Here is a 15666-nt window from a genome sequence, read left to right on the forward strand (position 1 = left end):
AACCCAACTTATAGCAATTTCCAAGAAAAATTCCTAACTAAGCGAGAATATTGCTTACTAAACTGCTAGTCATAAGGAGGTATAGTTTTAGAAGCTGAAATTTGTCTTTACAAAAATAAAAAAATTCATAATGGTCATTAAAGCACTCATTTGGATGTTGTATTAAAAACACAATTCCAAGGCCGTTTTTATATTGTTTGGTGTCTCCTTGACAATCCTTTATTTCCCCATTAAATTTGAGTATATTTTCCTAATTTTTTATTCATCTTGGAATTTTTATCGATTTACAAGAACTCCAACTGCGTCATTTCCCCATTCGACAAAATAATAAAATCTGGAAATTCTACACTTGCTATCACCCATTAATCGCCTTCTTTCTTTTTATCTTTCTTTATTTCCGTCTGACGTCACCTTCCTCCAACCTTTTCCTTTTTCTTCTTCTTCTACTACTTCTCCCGAAAATTTGACATTGGAGGAAATACTTTTGATTGTCATTTGGTCATGTCCTCTCGTCGACAAACATGTAAATAATTTGTCCAGTTGTTGCAAATTTAACGCAGCCGGCGTTAGGAAACAATCGAGTGATTCATTTCATTCCATGTGCTTGGCAGACGTCAAAGCTATTTAAATATTAATCTGTGATTCACCAAAAATATGAAACAAGAGTTGTGCCATGTGCCATCTCGCTTCTAATTACGCATACACCGGAAGTCCTCTCGCGGCACGAAAGCGTAACGAATTTTCGATTGGTCAAGTAGTGCGTGCAAAACAAAAAAAAAATTCGAGAATATGCCGTAATCAAGTCGGCTGTACTGTCACGGCTGGCTAGATCATGTGTTATCAAAAAACCGATTTCGATCACGTAGAGATTTATGAATGGGAAGAGCGGCCGAAGACCATTTCCAATCTAATATTCAACAGGTTGATGGGGGCCTCAATTTACGTCTCATTATGGGAAATCGACAGAAAACAATATACTGGCCAACCTATCATTATGCGTAATGTGCCAAGCCAGGATATTACAAATTACAAAATCATTGCAAACATCGAGAATTTAAACCGGGGATGAGGAGGCTACCAGTTCGTGCATGATGCGGTCGATATTATTGTTATTATTCCATACTCCACTCTGTGTGTTTTAACTTCCTTTTTACGCGACCGGTAAGGGCACATACTTTAAGGCTTCGGCGAAATGGATTGGGTTACAAAATCTCATGAAACTCAAGACACGACAAGACGAAAAAAGCCAAAAAATTCGCGCTGGAAGACAATTGGGCGAATTTCGAGAAGATTACTCATTTGAATCGTGACTCACTTCATTAATTTCTTCATCGGCACCACCTGCTGCAAGAAGCAGGCCTCGAATATACAGGATGGTCCTTTTAAGGCCTACATTAGAAACTTTTTAACTTCTAATAGAAACTGGCGTATAAGCTCTTCAGCACACGTTTCAACAAATTCTATAAAAATGGCAACAAAATCCGTCTCAATATTCTTAGCAGTATTAAGAAGTTAAGTGGAGATTTTTTCTCTTAATTTCTTAAAATATTTTTAATTGGTGATGGAACGAAGAAAAGAGCAAGCTGCTCTACTTTTCCACGTCAACGAAACTGAAAACTATTTATAATTTTAACACCCTTTTAAGGGGTAATAACTATGTAGAATTGCATTGTGACGCGGATTACGTAAGTATGCAAAATTTCAATTCATTCGGACAACAGAACCCACTCAAATTTGGCAAGGAAAATATGAAACAGACAGACAGACAACAAAGCAAGTTAAATAAAAGCTTTTAAAAATTAATTATAACACAGTTTTTTCAAATGGAATGACACTGTTTTTTCAATGGCAATCAAAAGGACATCGATTTTAATGGAGACTTTTAACAAGAACTTTTGTACCTATCATTGAAATAATCGCAAAAAACGGAAATTTAGCTGTTTTTTATTGTAACCGAGTAAAATTTTGAAAAATGCGATAAAATTGTGGTATTAGTTACAAGAAATATGCAAATTGTCCACCACTTTCATTCAAGAAGATTAAAATTCAATGGCAGACGATCCATAACTAAGCTACAGCTTGGACCTGATATAAACTGCCAAAAAATTTTTGGGTCATTAAAGGATCTAAATCCAAAAAATCTTTTTTTGTTCGGTTAAAAATAACTTACATAAAATGAACCCCTATCTACACACATTTGACGCTACTGATCACAGTCATAGTCAGAAATTAATTTTTGTGCTTCTCAGAATGACAGTATCTAAGTAACCGTACTTACCTTTTTAAATCTTTAGCAAAATTTGATCAAATTTTCAATGATTTTTATTTCGAAAACGAAGAGACTTTTATTAGAAAATTTTTTTGTCTATGAGTTTTACTCATAGTCACCTATTACTGGATTTTATTTGGCAGATTATATCGTGACAATCGTTGACCATTTTAAAGCCTACTTGATTAACGATGAAAATTTGATTATTTGATTATTAATTATTTCAAAAACTGTAAGAAATAGCGCCTATAGGACGTGTTGATAAAAGTCACCCCAAATGTCGATGTTCTTTCGATTGTCGTTAAAAAAAATAAGATAGTTCCTATTGAAAAAACTGAGTTTTTTGATAACCAGTTTGAAAAAATCAAACTAGCCTTGAATTTTGACAATTGACAATTTTAAAAATTGTAGAAGGCTCCTCGAACCTTCGATCATTGAATGCAAAAAAAATTATTCACTTATCGCAAAAGGTTCAAGAGCTGTGATAATTTAAATAAACCTCTGCAAATGAAAATTTTAACAAAAAAAATCGACATGTCAAAAACTATGACAGGTAAGTTCTAACAACTTGGGTAAATTTTACTCAGTTTGAGAGGGTGAATTCAAAAATGCAATAAAAATGTGTGGTTACTATTTAAAATTTCAAAGTTCCGGTTTCTCAGCTATTTTGAAAATAAATTTAAAAGCTCTAGCGATCTTAGAATTTCATTTTTTTAATTTAGGCCCTAAAAAGGATCATCCTGTATTCTTATTCCACCATTTCTTCACTCACTGTTACCACTTTGAAGTAGGATTTGTGTTATTTTTTATTTATCTACCTAAATGTTTTTTGCTCTTTATCCCTTCATTCGTTTTAACAAATTTGTTTTTTTGGATGTTTTATAATCTTCGTCTCTTCCTTAGTTTAAATTTTCTATTTCACTCGTAACTTCGGAAAAATTCGTAAAAGAAAAACAAACCAATATGTTGTTTGCTATTTTTTTGTAATTTCTTTCAAAATTTGATTTTTCTTTTGCTGTTAGCGACAACCTCTATGTTTTTTATTTTCTTTATTTCCTTCAACAGGTGATTTAAATTTGAGACGATTGTGAATTTAAGTGTTTCGTATTCAATCACTTAATTATTTCCATCACACGAGAACTAAGAATGAGTGAATTGATAAAGTCAAATCTCCTTTGCTTTCGGTTGTTACTTTTGGCCCGAGTCCAGTCGATCGCAGTGTGTATTTGAAAACGCGTAAAGTAAAAGGAGCAATAGTCGTAAGCGTCTTAGTAGCGATCTGCCGAATAGAAAGCTCATTATTCTAATCCTATTAAAAGTTGTCCAGTCATCTCTCGTCGACCGCCGTACTTCGTACACTATTCACGGTTGAGATATGAAATACTGACCTGAACTAAAAATACAGAGTGTTCATGCGTAACGACGTTGTACAAGTTTTTGTCTCGTTTTTGTTTTTCGTAATTACGGTTCGGAATCCGATAAAGCATGGGAATTTCTCCGACTTCCATGTTATATATCAAGTAGGCCGAGTTTTGCGTAATTACGAGCGAATTTTCCAATCACATCCTATTTGACGAGTCGCTGATGTGTAAAGGACTGCAACCGAAATTCAATCCGTTGTCTTACTATCCGTTACTGTGTAATGTAAGATATATTTGCCGCTTGACTGATTCCCAATCAGTTTACTAGTCCAAACCACAATTTTTATAAATCGAATCGACTCACTCATACTTCGGACTTCTGTTTCGAATCCGAGGCGGCTTAGATGATATGTCAAGGCCAGTGCGATTCTACGAATCGGATGGACATTAGCTAGGTAAAAATTACAGTGCGAAAAAGTTTCTTTCCGCCCAGGTGGGCTATGTGCCGTGGAACAGATGACTAATTAGTCACTTGTTGCCACACACGCAGAACCAAATCCCTTCTAGATTATCAAATTCCGGTACTTTTTCTCCCGTCAGACCGCACGTTCATTCATCAATTGATTTTAATCGGCCTTCCTCCAGGCCAATAAACCACAAAACTCGCTCGAACGGTCCATTGTGCACTTTATAATTAATACTCGAGAGCAACTAGTTCAAGAAAGGGCCTTTACCGTACGTGCAAGACGCCGCAGATTTTTTTCGAGGGACGTCGTAATTGACGGTTTCGGAGGGAAAATTAGGGAGGAAAATGATTCTTTCCGCTTTGATGTGTGCCGATACACACGTCAATGTCAGCGGATTTTCCCAACGCATGGGTCTTTGCACGTCTTGACCAGAGATTTGTGATTCACTTCGGATTCGGCGATGCACCTAGTATTCTAAACAGGTACAGCGCAAACGGGAAGCCCTACACGCGATGCTTTAAAACTGTTAGTGTTTGGTTACTTTCCTGTCGAGGACAAAACGATTTTTTTCTTCTCTTCTTAGACAGACGTGCATTGCGAATGAGGGAAAAAAGCAATTGTGCATTTCTATAGTTCTGGAAACGGAGAATTATTGTTCGGAATAATTGTAACGGAACTAAATCGATGAAATTTTCACACCGAGAGCGAGAGATTTGAATAAGCGATTTGATTGCGAACTCACCGAAATAAAAACAATCTCGGGTCAATAGAATTGACGGAAAATTTGAAAGTCGCCTATTTCCCACGAAATGACCAACCAGAGCAAGTCATTTAAACAAATTTCAAAATTCGTATCATTTTTAGGGCTTAGGCTTTTTTCGAAATCAATTAAGTTGATCAAGCAGCAGTAGGTATTCATTTTTGTCAATATTTTTTGCCTTCTTTGCGTTTAACTGCAAAATCGTGTAATAAAATTGAAATACGAGGGCCAATAAAAAATTTCACATGTACCCATTTTGGTGTAAGTTATATTTTCTAGGATAAAATTAATTGACACAGAAAGCTGGGTTTGTTAAGATTAGTTAAGCCTTGTAATATTTATATACCAAGAAAATTATAATTGTAATTATAAGGGTCTTAATAGGCAATCGGTTTACTATCTAGAGACCCGAGGGTCCGTATATTGCCCAAGGTTATTAATACACCAAAATTCCCGTAATAGATACATAATTTTATTTCTTACTAAAATAAATAAATGAATTATCTAAGAAACAAAATTTTTGATAATTTTTGTTTTTTTTGACCGTATTGAAATTTTTATTTCAAAAATTCTTTATATTCTTGAACGAATTGCAAAAAAATTAAGAAAATTCGTTTAGTTTTGGTAACGTCTGCACCATAAGGAATGAGCTGAATGATTGAAGAAAACTAGTTGGAGGGACTTAAGGATTCATAATATCCTACCATAACTCTCGCAAGGAAATTATGACCATCTTTGTGGTTACCCTAACTAAGACAATATGTGACTACAATAGATTAGTAATAAATAAAATAGTTAACACACGAGAATTGTTTCTTTCCGCTGATAATTTTTATTAAAAAATAAGAATAGTTTTTTATTAGGTACACTTCAAAATGACAGACACGTCGAAAGAATCGTGTTGGCTATGACCAACTTTAGATGGCGCTGTTTAACTCAAAATTTAATAGTCAAAAAGTAAACTTTCACACATCTAGCTTTACGGAATTTTCTACTTGGTAATCTAGTGTGTGATCTGTCAATAGCGTCAATTGTTTATTGACAAAATTAAAAGGAAATTGTTTGAATAGATTTTGATAAGTTAAACTAAATAAAAACAAACAACAAAAGTAGAAAGTAGAAAAAATAGTATAATACACTTGTTTTATAAGACTTAGTTATGGCACTCATTCTATTGGAGAACTCCTTCGTCGTGCTCCAAAACCATTCGTGCCACAATAGAATGTTTTATAAAACTCGTATAATAATATACAATTTTGATATACAAAATACAATTTTTTATTAAAAACTCATTTATTAAAACACTATTTGTCATAATAACGTCACAATATTATAATTGCTGAATGACACAAATTTATTACTTGAATTTTTAACTCTTATTAGAATGGAGCCATCTAATGACGGTATAAACATCACGATACCTTGTCAAATAAAAAATTAATTTTTAATTTTTTGATAGAAAGTGAAAAAAAAAACGCCCTGTAAAATGTTACGGCACACGAACGTTAATAACTATTTACTGTAACTATAACTATTGTTCAAGAGAAACCTTTCTTCAGTAATGCATACTTTTAGGAAGACCTTCAAACATAATTATATCAACTGCAGTAACTGCTGTCAACATTTTGTTAATATGATTAAGTAAAAAAAATCACTAGGTATACATAGGTACACTGTGGTTCTTGAAGTAAAAAAAAGCAACAAATTTTTGGACTGTTTTAATTTCTATCAGTAAATAAAGTTTACGTAAAGACGTAATGAAAATTAAGACAATTAAAATTTAGAAAATCTGTTTTAGAAAAAATTAAATTGAGAATAATAAATAAAGCAATAGCCTACAAAACGTTTAGATGAATCAGGAAAATAGTCGAATTTGTTTAATTCACAATAAATTTCGTAAGTTAGAGCGAAAAAAGCACTGCTGATTTGATTTTCTAATGTAAATTATAAGACAGTAGGCGTTTTAGCTTTCTTTTGTTACAATACGAATTAGCCAGTGGTGGTTAATTATTTGTTTTAATTTCTCGGAATCATGACACGAGCGAATCTAAAAATAACTCGCGTACTTTTTCTCTTCCAACGCTTAAAAATTACAATTTCGTAAGTGTACGGTATTTCCCTCATTAATATCTCAATATTCCACTCGTTTTTCCACGTATTACCGTATTTCGTTTTCTCTGAGCGAAATTTACATGCGTCCAAGGTCGTCCGGACACAGAAAAGTGGACTTTGCAGTCCATAAACAATCACACATTAATAGATTTTTTCGTAATTAGCGTAAAAAGCCCAACCCATGGTCGACCAATCACGTACGACCTGTCAAAATGACTATAACGGAAACGACAATTTGATAATAAAAATACTTCCACGTTGCGTTGCGATTTCTCCTCCGATAAAAAAGCGAATTCGCGGAATTCGGTTGGCAAAGTTTGAAGTTTTTTCCCCGCCATCTCCAGTGGCGTGCGTCGCGCGTTTATTTAGGCCGTCGACTTATTTTTATTAGTCTATGAACTACATAAAAACAATAGTAAAGACATTCTAAAATTGAATTTACATACAATGAGCCGTAATGGTCAAGAGCGCAGCGAGAATAATAATTTCGCGGTTGTTTATGGCTTTGTTCTTTTGTTTTTTTGGCGGGTCATTTGAAACGTGTTTTACAGACGGGTCGCTGCACCCCAACCCGCCCCCCTGTCCCCCTGCCACGTGGCCCGACTACTCGTACACCCCCTACAGCCCCCAGACGGGCTACTACGACCACCAGGACTCCGCCACCTCGCTTCATCTTCCCACCGGTGAGTGCCCCCTTATGCAACCGGATGCACCTTTTTTAACAGAGCGTTAGCCCCGATTTACATACGCCAAACTCAGCACCACCACATTTACATAGCGCTAAAAGTGTCACTGACCCCGAAAAAATTATTTTTTACAGTTCTCCCCGAGCCAGGCCATAACGAATTCATCAACACTTCGCTCACCTCCCCCCCGCCTATGCTCAACAGTGCCAAGTCCGAGCTGGACCCCATGAGGTACTCCGATAACAGTACCTACTACCCCAACAACTGGACCCCGAACTCGTACCCCAACAACTACAACTACTACAACACGCCCAACAACAACCAGCAGTACCCCAGTACTATGGTCCTCTACCCCCCTTTGTACTCCACCCAGAACCAGATTCACTTCCACCTGCATGGTAGTAGCGAAAAGATCGACCAGTACTTAAGTACCGAAAGTCTGAGTTTGACCCCAACTAGGGCTATAGAACTGGCACAGACTGTGACTACAGAAGTGGCACAATCGCATGAAACGCTCGAGGATACGGAAAGGACGCATGACCCCGCCAGTGTCTGGAGGCCGTACTGATAGCCCTCCAAGGGCTGTTCTTATTTATTGTAAAATTTGTATTATAAAAAGTATTATTACAGGAAACTGTAACTATTATTTTTCTACTCGCTTTATTAGCTTACCGACTCGTTTCTTTTGTGTCTTATTTTAGATTTATACGATGGTTGTGTCTACGAATGTTGCAATAACATCTCCATGTGACAATTTTTCTGTCAATTATATCGTGTCAATGTCAATACATATCAAAATCTTTGTGATTTTAAAAACTACGGGCGCTCGAGCCCATTTTCAAAGTATTTATATTGTACTAATAGTAGAACAAGTTAATAAACGATTAATGAGTGTTACTTTGCTTTTATTCCATCACACACCCGACCAAAATTTAAATTTCCCGCTCAAAATTAGCTCATGATGAAAATTTGCACCGAGAGTTTTTGCCATCAGAAATCGATTCTATGAAGATTATAACTTATAATTGATGATAACTATGTAAGCACCGATGTCAGTTTGCTTTTTTTAATAAATAATTATTATTTATTTTATTTTCCTAATTTTTTATCGTTTGCGATATTTTTTTTCTTGAGCAACTAAAATTCACCCCGTCATTTTGTGACATATCGCGCCAAATTAACGTCATGGATTGGGACTCCGACCTCTGTTTGTACGAAAAACCGCAACCTTTGCAAAAATTTAAAGTCGTGGGGCTTTTGCCGCACCCTAATTTCCAAAAATGCCGCTATTTGGTGGAAATGCTGCACTCGCACTACCCCAAAGTGTATGCAAAGCCGGAAATCAGGGCAATGTTGAACCTCGATTGGGACGAATTTTTGACCAAGATGAAGAGGCGCCATGGTAAAGAATATTATCTTCTAAAAACCCCCGTAGCCGTGTACCATGACGGGCAATTGATAAGTGACCAAGGTATCGAGCAGTTCATCAAGGAAACATACAGGATTGAAATTGATATGGATTTTGAGCAAATGGCCGAAAAGGAACTGATTAAATATTTTACGCACATTTTTGAAACTTATAAAGTGAGTTTTGGTGTTCTTATTTGTGATTTTTTGAGTTGTTTGTAGCGGAAATTTGTCTACTTGACCATAGCAGTTGATGAACGCGTGGTCGGTTCGATGCTTTTTATGGTATTTGCTCAAATAATTATAACTAATTATTTTAATTCCACAATTATTGTAGCTTTATAACGATCTGGTCCCGATAACTTGTGACAATTTTTTATTTCGTTGTACTAACAAAACTCGAGGCTATAAAAACACAAAAGTACACAGGTACCAACCAAATATGTTGCTACAAATAAAAAAACACAATTTTCTACAGAATTGCGAAATACAGTTGGATACAGTGTGGCGGCTTCGACCTAGAACACATTCCAATGCCTTGTGAAAACTATTCGGTACCACACGACAGAAGAGGGGTCATTTCAATGTGTAACAGAAAAATACACGAGGACAATAGTACCCAGTTCTACATAACGCTTGAACCCGCATCTTGGATGGACTATAATTACGTTGCTTTCGGGTAAATGTCTACAAAACTGTGACAATATTTAGTTTTTGCCAGGCAATTGGTTCAAGGTGCTGAAATTTTGAATTTAATCGAAAAAATCGGAACCTACTACGAAAAGCCAGTCCGAAAAATCGAAATTGTAAATTGTGGCGAATTCACACTGTGTCCAGTCCCCGAAGACGAGTACAGTAAGGCTTTAAACCCGCCGTTCGAAACGTTGTTCTCTCGGGAAGTACCGGTCGATGAAGTAGACTCGATTTTGAGTTTGACTGGTTACAAAGAAGGCAAATACAGCCTCCAAACCGACTTAAAATCCTATCTCCCGTTCACACGATATTCGAGAATGTTTGACACTTATATGAGGGACATAGAGGTCGCCCCCGAGATTGATGATGTCATGATTAAAAAAGTCGAGGAGGAGGAGGAGGAACCAGACGAGGAGTTGGAGAAAAAATCGGATGATACCGTGGATGCTTTATTTTTTACTCGCAGCCGGACGTTTTATCGCAAATTTTAAATAAATGATAAACTTTTTGTTGTCACTGTTTTTGTTGAGGGTCGCTGGTCGTGTTGTGTCACTTGTCAGTTTGACGTTTGAGGTTATGTAATCGTCAAAATGCAGCCTAATTTAATTAAATCAGTTCGACCACTAACCGAATTTGAAAAAAAATTCATTCCGGTGGAAATTATGGTCCGGGACATGAACAGTTGGGAGCAATACGCCGAAAAAGTAATCAACTTCACCTCGAGATATAACATCAGTTTCAGTATTTCTTATGCTCCGGACAACCTTGTGGGGAAATACACCAAATACCCATCGTACGGGGATTTCCCAGAGACGTACAGTTTGGTGCGTGGGCCCCCTTGAAATTTCCAATACGTAACCAATCATTTTAGAGGTCTTATGGCCGGTGGTGGAAAGAAAGTGAGGCCCACCAGCTGGAGTACATGCCTCAGGAGAGCGACCCCCTGGGGGCCGAGGACTACGTCACTTTGGGGTACTTATCGAGGCCGAGAACCGGCAAAAAGTGACACTTTTTGCAGGTTTGAGCGAGCCGTAGTCCCACGGGACGTTTGCATTTATGAGACGTACAACCCGGGGGCTGTCGTTCGGATTTGGGGCCGCTTCACAGAACTACACTGGAAGTTGTTGTGGCAGGGCCCCCCACAAGTGTGTGCGGAGGAATCCCGCAAGTTTCACCCCACCATAAAAAAATACAACTGCTTGATCAAGTCAGCCTGGCATGTTCTCGTTTCAAGGTTTTCACAACTAATTTTCAGTGAAATTCGGCTCGAATTCAACCAAAGTCATTTGAAATATCACACAGCAATCGATGCCGTCCTTCTAGGGGGCTATCAACCCAAACGCATTCTCCAGCAGCATGTCTTACAAAACGACTTGCTCAACTGGAAAATTTCCGAGGACGAGAGCCCCGAAAAACAATTGACTGACACCGATCCTGCGAACGGCAACTGTGATTTTTTCGCACGTCTTCCTGTACTAGTTGATTTGCACTTTCGCGCCTTTTTATGTCGGTTTTTTGTAGCATGAAGTAATTTTGCATATTTTCCAATATCTGGACTTGAAGTCGTTATGTCGCTGTGCCCAAGTGAACAAAACGTGGTACGACGCCACCCTAGACCCCGTCTTGTACCAAAACTTGTCCCTCAAAGTAGTTTCTCTCCTGAGAAAATTCCAACATAACCACGCTTTTTTCAGCGCTATTGGCACCGAATCAACAGCAAAAATCTAAATTACTTCAAAAATCGGTGCCTGGGAATACGAAAACTCGACTTGTCGTGGTGTGGAAGCGACGATAAGTTCTTTTCAAGCACTTTCCTCCTGTAAGACCAAGCGCCGGTAATGCAGATTCCTATATCCAAACTTGCAGGTTTTTACACCACTGCTGCCAACACCTCACTCACTTATCATTATGTCATTGCGAATTCGTCAACAATGAAATCGTTGCGAAAATTTCGCAATGTCGCGAATTGACAGAACTACGCCTACGTAACACTAAACCCGACTATTACGCTTTCCAGCACTTAGCTCGTCTGAATAAATTAATCACGTTGGATTTGTGTTGCACTAACGTGACAGACGACCCGCTGATGACAATCCTGAAAGCCAATCAGAATTTGACACATTTGATGCTGGGTGAGTGTTTAGTCCGCGGTCCGCCTATGACCGACCATTACAGATTTCTGCGAAAATATCGAGCGACTCGACCAGATTGTTGAAACTGTGGCTAGTTATAATAAAAATTTGAGGACGTGGAGTTCCTTTAAAACCACTACTTTGGTATCCGGTGGCTTGCATTTTGCCAGGTGTACCAACTTGAGAGAGTTAGATTTGGGTTGGTGCTTCCTGTTTGCACACCCGGGGGATTGTTTGGAGAAAATTGCTGCCAACTGTCGCCATTTAAAAAGGTTCAGTTGGACCAATTGTTTTCAAAAACTAGTTGGAAACTTTTCAGGTTGATTATCTCACAGTGGAGGGGCGTTAACGACCAAATGCTTTTGCCAGTGGTCACGTGTTGTAAAGATTTAAGACAATTGGACTTGTTAGGGATTAAAAGTATTACCGGTGATATATGCGAGAGAGCGCTTGTGTCGCTATCTCATTTAAAATTGCTCGATATTAGTTTTTGCGATTCCATTTCTGATGATCAAGTAAGCGTGGTGTGAAACAAGTGAAAAAGTTACTGAATTGTGGTTTTAGGTTCTTTTATGGCGTACGAATTATCCCAATGTCACTATACAAAGGAGCTGTCAATTTCTCGTCACGGATTATTTAAATTAGAATGTGATGATTATAGTTTAAGGACCAAAAATTGTGATATTGTTAGTATTACCAACTGTTGCAATAAATAGAACTGAAATATGTTTGTTTTATTTCGAGACCTGCCCCCGTATAATTATATTTAACTTTATTTTTAACTCGCCTATATTTAGAATGAGAGATTCGTGGTTAAGTTGTGGCCGAACACGAGTTTAACATGTTTTCGGATGAAAAATATCTCGAAATTTGTAGTGAAAAAACCCTTCAGGTCGATAAGGAAGGTTTCTTTTTACAATTTGCGAAAATAGTAGCTGAAAACGTTGGCGAAAAATGGATAAAAAACATTTTTGGTAAATTAAAAACAGACAGCCAAAGAATCCGGATCATGTATAAGGACGACGAGGTAAAAACCACAGTTTTCGTAATTTTCAGTAACTTATTTGTAGATTAAAGACTACATAATCGGTTTTTTATCAAACGTACAAGAGATTTACCGAAAAAAATCGCCCGAAATCGCTTTAAATCGATTCTCTGAAGCTGAAAAATGTGGCGACTCGCAAAAAGCCCTAAATTTGTACAACCAAGCCATATTAAAATCCCCAGAATCAGGTACAGGGTTGACAAAACTGTCACAGTTTACCCGAGACGAAAATTGCAGACCCGACTCTCCCCTTGGCTTTAATCAGACGAGCCAACCTTCTAGTCACCCTTAGCGAATTTTCCCACGCTCTGACTGACACTCAACTCGCCCTAAAACTAAAAGTCCCCAACGACCTCAAATTTGATGTTTTCGCAACAATGGCTCAATGTTACAAGGCACTAAACGATGAAACGAAAGCACAAATTTCGCAAAATTTGGCCGAAAAATTGACAAGTGACCCGAAACTAATCGAAAAGTTACGTCAGACCATGGCTGGAGAATATGCACCAATCGAACGCGTCGAGAAAGTGATTCCGCCAATCAGCGAACGCCACGCTGACTTCAGCCACGCCTCTAGCAAAATCACGCTGAAAACGTCCCCAGATGTGGGCCGTTATGTTGTCAGCAATGCCGATATCGCAACTGGGGAAATTCTAGTTGCGGAACCCGCCGCTGTGGCGTGCCTTAACCCCGAAAAGTTCGGTACGCATTGCCAACATTGCTTCGCCCGGTGCGTATTTGGCGATTTTGGTTGGTAGTAAACCCAGTTTAGGCTTTTAGCACCCGTAGGTTGCCCGCACTGTTCCAGTGTTGCCTTCTGTAGCCCGAAATGTCGCGATGACGCAATTACAACGTACCACAAATACGAATGCAAATTTTTCGACTTGTTATTAGGTTCCGGAATGAGTGTTTTATCCCTCATGGCGTTACGTATTATCACTCAACAGAGTTTAACTCAAACACTTGAGATTTACGACAAGAAAAACACCAACGCCCTTTATAACTTATGTACGAATGAGTCAAAACGTCAAAATAGTGATTTCCTGCAACGAAGCTTAATGGCAGCGTTTCTGTTGCGCTGCTTGCAGAAAAGTGGGTATTTTGGGGAAAATGGCACAGTGGTGCCAACCCAAACTGAGTACAAGGTTGGCGAAATGTTACTACATTATCTCCAAATTTTACAATTCAATGCACATGAAATTTACGAGACTTTGTATAGCGAAGACCACAGTTTGAAAAGTGCCAAAATGATAAACATTGGGGTCGCTGTGTACCCCACTGTGGCGCTGTTTAATCACGAGTGCTACCCCAGCGTTACGCGGTACCAACCTACCGATGATAAAATTACAATGACACAATTTTTTTAGGTATTTTGTTGGGAAAACTATCGTAATTGCTTCCATCCGTCCTTTGACCCCTAATACCCCAATTTCAGAAAATTACGGCCCAATTTTCACTCGAATTAAATTAGCAGAGCGACAGAGAACGCTCTTGGGGCGGTATTGGTTCAATTGTCAATGCCAAGCCTGCCTTGAGGACTGGCCTTTGCTCACAAATGAATCAAATTATGTGAAACGTTTGAAATGCCCGATGGTTAAATGTTCAAATTTATTTCCGTTATCACCGGAAATTGAAAAATGTCCCAAATGCCAAACCAAAATCTTATTAAAAGAATTAATCGAAAAATTAGACTGGTGCGAAAATCAGTTTAAAATCGGGATCGATTTCGTCAAATCCGGGAAGAGAGAAGAGGCGATTCCGGTCCTACGCCAGGCTTTGGATACTTTTCACCGGTTGGTGGTAATTTGATTGTAAGTTGGTACTACTGTGTTTTTCCTAGAGTGTCAGCGCCACCTAACGGTGAAACTCACCGTGCACAAGAAGCCTTAAGGATGTGTCTGGCCGACCAGGGGAACACTTTCGATTGTCTTGTTTGATGAATAAATTGATTTAAAAAATTAACAAATGTGTTTTTATTAACCTGAAGGACGCTTGCGATTTTGTTTGATTTTTGTGTTATTGACTGGGTGTTAAATGGTAAAGTAGTGACGGGTTTTGGGTAAAAACCGATCAATTATCGAATATTTGATAATTCGGTCGAGTGCTTTGTCTTATTTTGCGCGATAAAAACAGTCGCCAAATGATTAAATACTGAGGAAAAGTACGTAATTATTGGCGGCGGCGGCACGTGGCGCTTTATCGCAAAGTCAGCGATTATTAAAGTGATAATTACAGGTCTCTGGGATTAAAGATTTTACATAAAAATTGGCAATTTCGGGAATTATTGTGGATTTATGTTATAGATGAAAACGGCTTATTCCGGACGGTTATAAAAAAAAGTCATAAAACACACCGAAAACCCCTTATTCTAGTTAAAAAAAAATGTTTAGAAGAAAATGATTCAATATGAACAGTTTCTTGCTTTAAAACGAGAAAACTCCCTGAGAATTGGCTGAAAACGGCTTATTCGAGCCGGAAACAACGATTTATGTTATACTTTAACTAAAAATGGCTTATTTCGGGCGATTCTTTGCTTAAAATCGGAAAAAACTTTCATAAAACAGACTGAAATCGCCCTATTCTAGCTCAAAAGAACGGTTTTCATTCACTAGTTTGGAAGAAAACAATTTAATATAAGCAATTTTTTGCTTTAAAATGAGAAAACACTCTAAGAATTGGCTAAAAACGGCTTATTGGGGCCGGAAAACCACAATTTATGTTATAGTTTGAATGA

At 37.8% G+C, this 15666-nt stretch overlaps 4 protein-coding genes across 4 annotated transcripts in view; all 4 read left to right on the forward strand.

Moving 5' to 3' along the window:
- Positions 1-8549, forward strand: part of LOC660060 (lozenge) — a 30630-nt gene extending 22081 nt beyond the window's left edge. Inside the window, exons 5-6 of the mRNA XM_966322.5 lie at positions 7521-7652; positions 7790-8549. Of these exons, the coding sequence (XP_971415.2) occupies positions 7521-7652; positions 7790-8223 (566 nt within the window). The 3' untranslated portion in view covers positions 8224-8549. The remainder of the gene's footprint in view (positions 1-7520; positions 7653-7789) is intronic.
- Positions 8550-8794: 245 nt separating this feature from the next.
- Positions 8795-10263, forward strand: LOC135266479 (probable inactive peptidyl-prolyl cis-trans isomerase-like 6). The gene is made up of 5 exons (XM_064357301.1): positions 8795-9239; positions 9285-9347; positions 9400-9491; positions 9541-9741; positions 9784-10263. Exons 1-5 carry the CDS (start codon positions 8841-8843, stop codon positions 10244-10246), a joined length of 1218 nt encoding a protein of 405 aa, XP_064213371.1. The 5' UTR covers positions 8795-8840; the 3' UTR covers positions 10247-10263.
- Positions 10264-10282: 19 nt separating this feature from the next.
- Positions 10283-12611, forward strand: LOC659871 (F-box/LRR-repeat protein 4). The gene is made up of 10 exons (XM_966138.5): positions 10283-10579; positions 10627-10727; positions 10774-10962; positions 11011-11227; positions 11277-11402; positions 11450-11574; positions 11622-11887; positions 11931-12159; positions 12207-12402; positions 12452-12611. The coding sequence occupies exons 1-10, from the start codon at positions 10346-10348 to the stop codon at positions 12530-12532; spliced, it is 1764 nt and encodes a 587-aa protein (XP_971231.3). The 5' UTR covers positions 10283-10345; the 3' UTR covers positions 12533-12611.
- Positions 12612-12681: 70 nt separating this feature from the next.
- Positions 12682-14898, forward strand: LOC659802 (SET and MYND domain-containing protein 4). Its single transcript, XM_966074.5, has 6 exons — positions 12682-12914; positions 12958-13120; positions 13170-13662; positions 13705-14253; positions 14300-14725; positions 14773-14898. The coding sequence occupies exons 1-6, from the start codon at positions 12729-12731 to the stop codon at positions 14867-14869; spliced, it is 1914 nt and encodes a 637-aa protein (XP_971167.3). The 5' UTR covers positions 12682-12728; the 3' UTR covers positions 14870-14898.
- Positions 14899-15666: the final 768 nt, after the last annotated feature.

Source organism: Tribolium castaneum, chromosome 6, assembly GCF_031307605.1.
Source record: "Tribolium castaneum strain GA2 chromosome 6, icTriCast1.1, whole genome shotgun sequence".
Taxonomy (NCBI): Eukaryota; Metazoa; Arthropoda; class Insecta; order Coleoptera; family Tenebrionidae; genus Tribolium; species Tribolium castaneum.

Bases quoted from the DNA above. Each gene is read 5' to 3' on its own strand.
- LOC659871 (XM_966138.5), top strand. From the start codon at position 10,346: ATGCAGCCTAATTTAATTAAATCAGTTCGACCACTAACCGAATTTGAA. The intron at 11,403-11,449 runs GTAGTTTCTCTC...CGCTTTTTTCAG, and splicing joins ACCAAAACTTGTCCCTCAAA to CGCTATTGGCACCGAATCAA. The intron at 11,575-11,621 runs GTAAGACCAAGC...CCAAACTTGCAG, and splicing joins TTTTCAAGCACTTTCCTCCT to GTTTTTACACCACTGCTGCC.
- LOC135266479 (XM_064357301.1), top strand. From the start codon at position 8,841: ATGGATTGGGACTCCGACCTCTGTTTGTACGAAAAACCGCAACCTTTG. The intron at 9,348-9,399 runs GTATTTGCTCAA...CAATTATTGTAG, and splicing joins TCGGTTCGATGCTTTTTATG to CTTTATAACGATCTGGTCCC. The intron at 9,492-9,540 runs GTACCAACCAAA...AATTTTCTACAG, and splicing joins AAAAACACAAAAGTACACAG to AATTGCGAAATACAGTTGGA.
- LOC659802 (XM_966074.5), top strand. From the start codon at position 12,729: ATGTTTTCGGATGAAAAATATCTCGAAATTTGTAGTGAAAAAACCCTT. The intron at 13,121-13,169 runs GTACAGGGTTGA...CGAAAATTGCAG, and splicing joins ATTAAAATCCCCAGAATCAG to ACCCGACTCTCCCCTTGGCT. The intron at 14,254-14,299 runs GTACCAACCTAC...CAATTTTTTTAG, and splicing joins TGCTACCCCAGCGTTACGCG to GTATTTTGTTGGGAAAACTA.